Source organism: Lucilia sericata, unplaced genomic scaffold (assembly GCF_015586225.1).
Source record: "Lucilia sericata isolate MDLA Ls3-8-SP2 unplaced genomic scaffold, ASM1558622v1 Contig000058F_arrow, whole genome shotgun sequence".
Lineage (NCBI taxonomy): Eukaryota > Metazoa > Arthropoda > Insecta > Diptera > Calliphoridae > Lucilia > Lucilia sericata.
In genome coordinates, this window is record NW_023994094.1 from 760,428 (window position 1) to 772,685 (window position 12,258).

Here is a 12,258-nt window from a genome sequence, read left to right on the forward strand (position 1 = left end):
AAAGCAAAAATGCAGCTTAATATAACTCCAGACATATCATTGGAAAATAAAAAAATTATTTAAGAAATTATTGAAAAAAAAATAAAATGAAACGAAACATATCTTCTTAAGTGCCACAAAATAACATTTTAAAAAGGGCTTTTTAAGACAAACTTGAAAAAACTAAAAGTTTATTACATAATTATCTATTAACCAAAAACAACTAACTAAATCATTTGTTTAAAAGAAAAAACAAGGGTCAGCTGTTTAAAAAATTAATAAATGATTTAATTAGTTAAGCTATAAGTTAATTTTAAACTATATAATTTACTATTTAAAAGTCAATACATTATTTCACAAAACTAACAAATTTGTTTTAAAAAAACTATTACAAATTTGTTTTTTGTACTTAAGTATTGACTAAAACTAATTTATTAATTTAAGTATTTTTTAAATTTTAATTTATTATAAGAATATAAACCAACAACTAATTAAAGCTCTTTTTTAGTTTAAAGGGTCAGCTTTATTTGTTACAAAAAAAGAGCTTAAGTTGTTGCTTTATATTGTTTTAAAAATTATGATAAATTTATTTTACTTTTATAAACTATAAATGTATTTTTTTCTATACATTACATAAAAAACTCTAATTTACACAAAATGAATTGAAATTGAAATAAAAGTAATCCAAAACTTTTAAGCGGAGTAACCAAAAATTTGTTTCTTATTTTGCTTATTTGCAATAAAATAAAGGTAAGGTATAACTAGTACAGTAAACCCTCTATAACTACAAACTCACATAATCTAAAATTCCCTTAATAAATATAAAAATTAAAACTTTCCCCTTAAGCTGCATTAATAATTGTATTTTATTTTCAAATATTTGTCATATTTTCATTTTTTCAAAGTATAATATTTTGGGTAACATAAAACCATTAAATGGACTAGCTATGGGTACAGTGTAAGCGCCCATATTGGGAAAAGCCAAGTAATCACCACATTTTAAATCGGGTAATTGTAAATCCTCAGCAATCTGTAAAAATTATGAATAAGTATAAAAAAAAAATTTTATTAATATTTACTTCAACTTACCTTATCCAAAGCATCACAAGTGGGACCCCAAATTAAAGTGTTAAATGTTGGTAGATTATTGGTTTCATCTTCCTATATAGAAAAAAAAATTATATAAAAAAAATTTAACATTAGTTTTTAAGATTTTCAAAAATATATATGGAATTTGTTCTAAGGTAACAAGTTCCAGAATGAGATCAAACTATAGATTATGGAGCAGCTGAATACACGAATTTTTCGATATTGTAAGGTTTCTAAATATAATTGAGTCAACTACAATTCCTTTTTTCAAAATTGGCCCAAATCTTAACATTTTCAAAAAAAAAAATCGCTGAAAAAAACTAGTTCCAGAAGTGTTTTAAAGAAGTTGCATAGAACTAGTTCAGAGGGAATTAGATTAGAACGTCATTAATTAAAGAACTACTTCCAGAACCTTTCCATAGAACGAGTGTTAACTCCATAACTCTCCCACAAAACCAATTCGGAAGATCACAATTTCGAAAAGAATCACTGATCTTAATGCCCCATGCAACAATTTAAACAACTCTGCACACCTTATTAAAGAATACTCCGCAAAGGATTAGGACTGGTCCAAAAATATGCAAAAACATGTTTTATTTTGACGTCTTAGGTGAGCAACATCCATACATGCATTACAATAGAACAAACAGCTAATATTATGGGAGTACATGATCCTAAACATGGACCATGTTGTTTTCAAAAAAAATTAACACGGTCTATGCCTTACATTACATAGAACTAATATACGGATAATGTAGTTTAGATTAACTTTAGTGGATAATTTGCAGGTTCAAGAACTTGTTGTGGCCATGTTTTGAAAATTGAAGTAATTTTCGAAAGAACCTTATATGAGAACTAGCAGTCCGATTTTTGCCATAAGTTTCGGGTTGTCCCTGTGCAAAGAATCAATTAGCGTGAGAAAGTGGGGATAATTATATCGGCGAACTTTAATACCGATTTTCAATAACAAAAGTAATCTAAACGGTTCAAACTCCGAGTCGTTCCCAAAAACAATTTTTGGACGTTGTTTGTTGAATTCCGAGTTACTCCGATTCGAAGAATCTATTGTCGGAGACAAGTGGAGATAACTGTAATACCTAGTTTCAAAAACAATTTTAGCCTTTTAACTACCCCCGTTTGGGTCCCATCGTATTTTCAACAGACAGACGGACAGACATCACTAGATGGTCTTAGAATTTTGATAAGGAACCAAAATATAGCTTCGAGGGCTTAAGGCCAAAGTTTGAATGTGATGAATGGGAATTATAAAAATAATATGTACGATTCATAAGCATGAATATCGGCTCTAAAATGCTTCCATAGAACTAGTTCATAAGGTGAACATTTTGAACATATGATTTCTCAAATATTGATATTGAAATTTAGGTAAAATTAATGGATATGTATTCGAATTCCTTTCCAATTCCGGACTTCAGTAAGAAAATCAAATTTTTACCAAAAATTAAATTTTTCACAAAAAAAATTTTTTTTTAAATTTTTCGCTAAAAATAAAAATTTTGAATAAAAGTTCAAATTTTCAGTAAAAAGTTAAATTTTCACTAAAAATTGAATTTTTCACCAAAAACTGAATTTTTTACTAGAAATTAAAAATTTAATTTTTTACTAAAATTTAAAATTTTACTAAAAATTAAATTTTTCACTAAAAATTGAATTTTTTACTAAAAATTAAAAATTTCACTAAAAATTGAATTTTTTACTAAAAATTTAATTTTTTTCAAAAAAAATTTAATTTTTTACCAAAAATTTAATTTTTTACCAAAAATTTTATTTTTTCAAAAAATTTAAAATTTTTTCTAAAAATTCAAAATATATCACTTTTATCATAAGGAAACGAATTCACCTATTTTGTAGGTCTGAATAAATCCATAGTTTTTTAATAAAAAAGAGTTTTTGACAAAAAATTTTCTTCAAGTTTTGTTTCGCTATTTCACTATTACTCACCAAAAAATGCTCCACAGTTACATGTTGATGATCGTACAAAATGCAGTTAAACGATCCATAGACCCCATCATTCAAATAGTACATTTTTGTTAGCAATTTACCATTGGGATTTCTAGCCTCACGTTTAGCATGGATTTTACAAATCAAAGTAAAAGCAGAGGCTACAAAAAATCTTCCCGGTTCAGCTATAATATTAACATTATCATGGGGAAAATGGCGGCTAATAGATTTATTAACAATTTCAGCGATCTATAAAAAATAAAATAATTCTTTTTAAAAATGAAAAACTAAAATTCTTTAAATATAAACCCTACCGTAGCAAATTTCTTATCATCACTACCCGGAAATCCACCACCAATATCAAGTAAATTCATTTCGTAACCTAAAACAGCACCAAATTGAAAAAGATTTTTAGCTGTTGTTATGGCACGATCGTAGGCGGGAAAATCATTACAACCGGAGCCCACATGGAAACTGCAGCCAATGACCTAAAGAAAAATAAAATATTGTAATATAAGAACACTTTCTCCTGTAATAAGGATTTTGTACCAACATTTAAATTTAAACTTTTCGCCAACAACATTAGGGCCGTGGCATCACTTTCAGCATCACAGCCAAATTTGTCACCCAAAGGGCATTGAGCTTCTTTGGCCTCGCAACGGAATCGTATAACCAGACTAAAAATAATACAAAAACGTCGTTTAATCCCCAAGTTTAAGTTCTTGAACCTTTCTCTACTTACTTTGATTCCGGATAAGTTTTATGTATTTTATAGATTTCAAATTCCGTATCCACTGTACTCGATTTAACATTATTCTCTTTGGCATATTCCAAATGTGATACCGGTTTACAGGGATTTGCAAATATAATGCGTTCGGGTTCTACACCCAACTCTATAACTTGTTTGATTTCATTTTTAGAAGCACAATCAAAACTAGTACCCAAATTGGCCAGAGTTTTTACTATAAAATTATCATCATTGCATTTAACCGCTAAAGTTTGTTAAAAAAACTTTATTAAATATAGTTTATTTTATAAAAAATTAAAAAATATTTACCATAATAGGGTTTAATGCGTGGCATAAACTTAGTCCAGGTTTCATATTTTTCTTTAACTTTTTCCAAATCACATACAAATAAAGCTTCATCGGTGGCTTTTAAATTTTGTGTTTCTATTAATTCTTTTAAATTTATATCATTTTTATAAAAATTTATTTCATTTTCTTTAAACATTTTAAAAAAAATTTTAAATTAAATGTAAACCGCACGTTCTTTAGTGAGATACTAATGTTTGTATTGAATTTTTTTTTTAGTTCTCAACAATTGGATTAGTAACAGTACTATTTTTTAAAGGTTAAAGATTATCAATATTGGATTTTGTGATTCATTTAACCAGACATTGTAAAATTTCAAAGCGTAAAACATTAAATTATTTGTACCAATTACCGGGTACTTGGACAAATTCCAATATTCGACACAAAATCAGAGATAATACATTTTTATAATGTTGCTGACTTGTTTACTAGAAAAAGTACTTTTTGTATTATGACAAATAAGTACTTTTATAAAAGGAACTTAAATATTAATTCACCCCCAAGGAAGTTGAAGATTTTATTGGTTTTGTCATTCTGTTTGTAATAGTCTTAACAAATCATGATTGGGCCCAAGCCAGAGAAGAAATTTTTCATAAATATTATCTATTTGCAGGGCAATACCAGCCGATATTGAGCAATATAGGTATACAATTTTATTAGCACCCATAGAAGTGGGCCCATGGAATACAGTTTAAATACGTACCTCGAAATTAAACGACGAACATAGAATTACATTTGTCTCTAGCGCCCATATAAGTTCTCTCTCATTGGTCCATAGTACACCCATATAAACACTCCTAAAGACAAGTAATTAATTGTCCATTAAAAATGGTTACAATTAAAAGGATTTATGCAGGATTTATCCAAAAGCAGTGGATTTGGGAAAAAAGAGAAACATTTTTGCACCAAATAATTATTTGAGAAGAAATTTGGATCCATTACAATAACCCAAATCGTATCTCAAGCACTGTCTACCAGCCGAATCGACAACCAAACCAAAAAGGGTCCAATATATTAAGAACTACTGAAATGTGGCTAGACCATCACTGAAAACCTCTACCGAATTTAACCGAATCTTTTTGAATACACGGTCAGACAAGAAAGCGTAATATTATATTATGTTTACGCTGGTTTTGCCTCGCCCTCCTCATAGTCTAGAGCTTGCCCCGTTTGAGTCACAATTTTCACCTTTTGGCGTGCGCTTGATTTTGGAACAAAGTATCCGAAATTGGCTTCATTCATGATTGGCCTCAAAAGATGAGCAATTCTTTTGGCACAGAATCCATATGCTTCCCGAAAGAAGAGAAAAGGCCAAAGCTTACAATGGTCAATAGTTTGAATAAATTTCTATTGTAGAATATTTCGAAATCCCCTTCATTTTACGACAGATCTGCTTGTAAACGAATATACGTCATTTAGGCATCCAATTCGGACAATAATAATGATCGATAGATAGTATCTATTGTGATTGCATCGCAAGAGAGATTCTGTGGTATTTATAATTAGGGATCTCTGTTACGAGAGATCGGCTTGTAAACGAATAATCGTTATTTAAGCATCCAATTTGGACAATCATAATGATCGATAGTGTCTATTGTGATTGTATCGCAAGAGAGATTCTTTGGTATCTATAACTAGGGATCTCTGAGGGTACGGGGTACATGCAAGAGACTTGGTTGGGGATTTTTACAAGGGCTATCACAAAGCATTATAGGGCTAAATTAAATTCTTAACAATATGTCTGATGTGAGAAAAAAAAAGAATAAGTTTTCACCGAAATTTATCTATTTTTCTTTATTCCGTCAAAACCGATATTTTTTTATACTCAACATCATACAAAATGGGGATTATACAGATTTTGTCATTCCGTAACGTCTGCCTGTCTGTTGAACACACGATTAGGTCCTAACGGAAAGCTAGCGGGCAAAAACGACACGAATATATAAGATTCGATATAGTCGAATATAATAACCCTACTTGTTTGTATTATGCGTTTGTGCTGATGTTTGTAACGCACAAAATATAGGTCCTACACTGTCATTTAAACCTTGAGCGCTGGGTACAGGCTGCAATTTTTAAGATATTTTAAGAAAATTTGGACTAAACATGTTTTCCGGCACAGGGACGAAAATCGCTCCATTATTTCACCTTGCTCGGATATAACCGAACCTCCCGATTTGACTTTTTTATGCCAAAATTACGTCAAATATACTACTATGTCTCCAAAAATCGACACAACTAAGTTTTATATAAGCATAAATGACACTACAGATTTTTGTAATGATCAGCCCATATTTGATTCTAGCCCCCTACAAACCCCCGTTTAAAAAATGTTCTAAACGTCCAAAATTGACTTATAATCATTTTAAATCTGCATAACTAACTGTTATAGAAAAATATATCCCTTCTCTAAATTTTATGAGGATGGGCCTATATTTGACCCTGACTCCAATATATACTCTTTTAGAAAATTAGTTTTTATTTTAACAATAAATTGCTTAAATACTTCAGAATCAAGGTAAAATTCAACATAAAAGTTTCTTTAGGAAAAACACATAATTGTTAAATTTTCACATATGGCCGGCCATGCCCGACTGTACTTTGCTACTTGTTCTTATTTACAGATGTCATGAAGGAACTAGCTTGACGTCACAGTAGTCTTAGTAGTCCTACTCTTAATTTCAATTCAAATAAACTTGAACCAACTATCATTTGTGAAGGATTTTGAAGAGTTTTAAGGATAACATACAAACAAATCTATTGATTGTTAATTCCCATAAAAAAAACTAGATTTTTTTTCCACATAATTAGTTCCTCTTATGCTGAATTTAACGTAAAACCTAGAGAAACCAAAACCTTACACTCCGTAGCTAAAAGAAAGTGCATTTCTTCAAAATGACAAATGATTCTACCACTCTAAAGGATATTTAAAACTTTAAATTTAAATATCCGGTTTTTTAAATAAAACTCTATTAACAAACATTAGACATTTACATATCGAAATCAAGAAAAAAAAAACATAAAGCATACAAACCACAATTACACACGAAAACAATTAATTTTGACATTTAACAGTCAAATGTTTGGGAAACAAAAAAAAAATACAAATAAAAGAATATAAAAAACACAAATCTTTTACAATTTAATTTAAAATTGGAAAATTGTATATCAACACAAATGTTTTTTCTTTATGTTTTATTGTTTTGTGAAATTGTCACACATTGGTCACATCACTCACTCAGTCTATTGTTTGATATTATAAAAAACAAGAGATTTTTTTTTTAAATTGTAAAAATCAAATTAAAATGGAAACCATAAAATTTATAAAACTTGTGTTATGTAGAATAGAAATAGTGTTTTTTTTAAAGTGTAGTAAATTGCAAAGGACATTTTAGGACATAGAGGATTTTGTTAAACAATTCTATTAAATTAATAAAGTCCTGCGTAAAAAATGCGCATGTCATATAAAAGTGATCATTCAATACATTTTTGACACTTTCGAGTATTGATTTCGCTTATAAATATACCATTTCAAAACCCTAACTTGGAAAGAGTTGTTGTCTTATGATGATTTGGTCAATATTATACAGAAAAAAAAGGATAATGACAAATCAGTTATTGATGAGCAATTGATCATCGTCTAATAAAAAACATTGATGGATTATATTTCTTGATATTATATTTTAAAAAGGAAGTGTAAAAATTGTAGGTAAAAAAAACAAGAATTTTTAATTGCTGGCAAAACTAAAGTGTCTGGTCATGGCAAACGCCTGTAGTTTTACAACTACACAAACCAATATTAAACATTTGTGGCAGACAATGATAGTTGTCACACGCCTCATTGACGTTCAAGAGTCAATCGTTGTCAATCGTTTTTAAAATTTACACACATACACACAAATCGCACCGCAATGAAATTTAACACCCCGCTTTCAATAGTCAATACAATTCATGATATAAGTGCAATAATCAACCTTGATGATATATTTTTGACGATTACAGGCCTCTTAACAGACAGACGGACGAACAATCCGACAGACAGAAAGACACTTTTAGGGGTTGCTCATAATATTACTATTAACACACTTTGCAATAACGTTCTATATTCTAAAGTGGTGAGAGTGAGTGAAATTGTCACACTTGTTTTTAAAATACAAAAAATTTACATTTTATTAATTTAATTTTACAAAAGCGTATCAAAAACAGTTTTATTAATGCTATATGTATGTATATTGTGGGTCGATATTAAATTATTTATTCATACATTTATTACATTCAATTCGTATAGTTGTGTTACATTAAAATTATTTACAATCGCAAATATTATGCATCGTAAATTAAAATTTTGCCACAATATCATCATCACCATCCTTTGCAATTACGTGTGTCCTACCCAATAAAATGCTAGTGAGCATTGGCGTGATCATGTTTGCAACAAAGAAGGGTGGCCAAAGATTTTTAATGAGCCTTTTGCTCTTGACCTTTTCCAAAAAGACTAATTTTCAATTTTTAATTAGTGGATTGTTTTTCTCATTTTTATAAGAGTCTTTTTGTTTAAAGTCACGTTTTTAACCTTAAAAATATGTCTTTCAATTGTTTTGAAATGACACTAAAACTTGCGAATAAAACTAAAATGACTATCACAGATGTTGATAAATTTTGTGTGAATGTTTAAATATCCATTGTTATATATAGGAAAATAGTTTAAGAAATCACCTTTTTATAAGGATGATTACTTTATGCTTTATCACGAAATCTATAAAAAGCAACAAACAGATAATTAGAACAATTATTAGGGGCCGATCAACTTATTAGGTTCAAATCAAACATCGACTGAACTTGATATGAAAACTTAACGGTCTTCTTGATTGTCACAATTTGTGATCTAAATTGTAATCTAAATTTAAAGTGAATTTGAATGAAAAATCGGAAGAGGCCAACCATAATTTTCTCTAAAGATAAAGAGTGAATTATAAAACGATTCTCACAAAATTTTATGAATTTGATTCTTATAAAACCGGTATAAGTCATGTCAGGCCTTATATAAATATCAAATTGATCCGATTTACGCCATACTTTGCAGAAGCATTTCTGGGTCAATAAAACCAATTTTATTGTGGAATTTTTCCACAATTGTAGCCATCAACATATTTAAATTGTACTCTGTGTGTCCATTTGTATGTGGTGAAACTGTAAACCGCTTGTTCCCTATTGTGACGATATCAAGAGAAAGACATATATATAGAGATGTCTAGATCGTTTTAGTTTCAATAAGGACAAAGAATATATAATTAATTTTAAGGCCAGAAAAGAGAGCCTCCGGTAGGTTAGTGGTTAGTGTGGTAGACCGGATGTGGTGGGTTTTATTCCCACCTGAGGCACTGGTTAAAGACCACACAACAGGCCCAATAGAAGCCTAGTTGTATTTCTTCGGATTTGATGTATATATTTACATTCTTCTTGCAAACTAACTAACTAACTAACTAACTAACTAACTAACTAACTAACTAACTAACTAACTAACTAACTAACTAACTAACTAACTAACTAACTAACTAACTAACTAACTAACTAACTAACTAACTAACTAACTAACTAACTAACTAACTAACTAACTAACTAACTAACTAACTACTAACTAACTAACTAACTAACTAACTAACTAACTAACTAACTAACTAACTAACTAACTAACTAACTAACTAACTAACTAACTAACTAACTAACTAACTAACTAACTAACTAACTAACTAACTAACTAACTAACTAACTAACTAACTAACTAACTAACTAACTAACGAACTACTAACTAACTAACTAACTAACTACTAACTAACTACTAACTAACTAACTACTAACTAACTAACTAACTACTAACTAACTAACTAACTAACTAACTAACTAACTAACTAACTAACTAACTAACTAACTAACTAACTAACTACTAACTAACTAACTAACTAACTAACTAACTAACTAACTAACTAACTAACTAACTAACTAACTAACTAACTAACTAACTAACTAACTAACTAACTAACTACTAACTAACTAACTAACTAACTAACTAACTAACTAACTAACTAACTAACTAACTAACTAACTAACTAACTAACTAACTAACTAACTAACTAACTACTAACTAACTAACTAACTAACTAACTAACTAACTAACTACTTAAATACCAAAAAAATCAAGCCAATTTCAGATACAATTTAAAGCGAAAGAGAGCGACCTATAACAATCGAAACGAATAGTTGTCGCACAAAATCTGAACAAGGTCTGGACTGTAAGGCGCGTGAGGCAAAACTTCTCAACCACTTCTGCTAAAGTAGTCATGATAGAATATAAGACTTTCATGTCTGTCGCATATTCTCAGCAGTTTTCGACATAGGCTTGCTTCAAACGAATCTGTTGTGTTCTGTATATTTCCTCCTTGTTTTTGGGCCCAATAGCTTCACATACGATCCCTTACACTTTGTGTTATCGAAATGGATCCAATTTGTTGTTGCAAGTAATTATTCAGTACAAAAATGATTTTCTTGTATAGCATTTAAGCAGCAAGCCTTTCAAGATCTTTCGGCTTCTATTGGTATGGTACACAATTCCTCTGTTTTTAAAGGTATCCTGTTGCTCACAAACTTTTTGAGATTACTGATTGAGTAGCTCCTAATTATTTTCAAACTATTGTTGAGTTTGTCAGCAATCTAAATGGAATAATGCCTCTCTTTGGTCTTAAAACTGTTTTTTGGACTGTCCTGCAAGATTTTTATATTCCTTGTCAAAATCACCACTTCTGAAGCGCACAACCCTTCCCTCGCCTATTGAAACTGATGGAACACATTCACCATAAGTTTCCATGTGCTTTATCGGCTCAAAAAATTAAAGAGGAAAATAAAAACTTCCCGAACGTAATAGAAGCTTTCTCAGAGAGACTTTAATAGAATGTTAATATAGTTAAGTCTTCATTATTGCTTTTTCAATTCTTAAAGGTTTTTCAACAAGAATTGTAATTGATATCCTGGTGAAGTAGGTAGTTAGTGAAGCTTTTCCATCCGAACTGTTGCTTATTGACTTTTTTACATAAATAAAATTATGTTGCTAAAGCGCATGCTACAACATCGTGTAGCAACATTGAATTAAATAATTTTAAAATAAATTCGAATATAGAATTTCTCTACTCAATAAATAGTACTAAACTTTAAACATTTTAAATTTAGTAATTTTAAAACTTAATACATATAATTTAAACATATACGATATCATCACAAATAACTTGATACACCTATTAGCCGGATTTATTTGATAATAATTTAATGGAATTTAAATTCAATTTCCTGTTCCTGTAAACACGCTCAACATGCACAATTCACATGTCATGAGAATTTAACATATAAATACCACACCTTGACAACTAAATTATTGAGAAACCAACAATATGAATATGTATAATTATTACACAATATTTGAAAATGTAGAAAAAACAAAAACAAACAAATAATGAATGGAATGACCTATGACACTATAACAACGACTCTATGAAATTGTCCATATAATAACGAACAAAAGGAGCAAACAAACAACAAATACAACATTAACATACATTTACAGTAATAAATACAATTTGAATGAAATTTCCCGCTAGGGTACAATGTCAAATCGTACAGAATCAAATTTTTTGATTCTCTCTTTTGGTATTCGGCAGCTTTATATAGAAAATACTGCGCCTGTGCTGCATTAAAAACAACAAATTTTATTAATTTTTAAATTACAACATAAATGAGTAAAACTTTTCGTTGAGATATTCATAGTGAATAAAATAATAAACGAACAAATTTGCACGTGTATCTCAAGCAAGAAAAAAAATGCGGTTTGATCCAATGACGAAACTAGGGAGACTTATGAATCAGTGTATTAGTTTATATGAAAACGTTAGTAGTAGCATTTAGTAGAATATTTACGAGTATAATACTACATTGGTAGTAGTAGCGATACGAGAGTTAATACATGTTAAAAATGCCTTCGTACTGTGGAGAAAACACACAGGGAACAGGAGTTTTTTTCAGAATCAAAACGTATACAATTTTATATACATATAAACAAATTTCTCAATTTTCCAGTTGTGTTGAGCCCC

General features: G+C 29.4%; 1 protein-coding gene across 1 annotated transcript; it reads right to left on the reverse strand.

The window, feature by feature from the left end:
• Window positions 1-821: 821 nt before the first annotated feature.
• LOC119616115 (ornithine decarboxylase 1-like) lies at window positions 822-4,442 on the reverse strand. Its single transcript, XM_037972321.1, has 7 exons — window positions 4,088-4,442; window positions 3,773-4,022; window positions 3,584-3,707; window positions 3,345-3,518; window positions 3,031-3,279; window positions 1,069-1,140; window positions 822-1,009 (listed from the first exon to the last, which is right to left on the reverse strand). Exons 1-7 carry the CDS (start codon window positions 4,260-4,262, stop codon window positions 863-865), a joined length of 1,191 nt encoding a protein of 396 aa, XP_037828249.1. The 5' UTR covers window positions 4,263-4,442; the 3' UTR covers window positions 822-862.
• Between the last annotated feature and the right edge of the window lie 7,816 nt (window positions 4,443-12,258).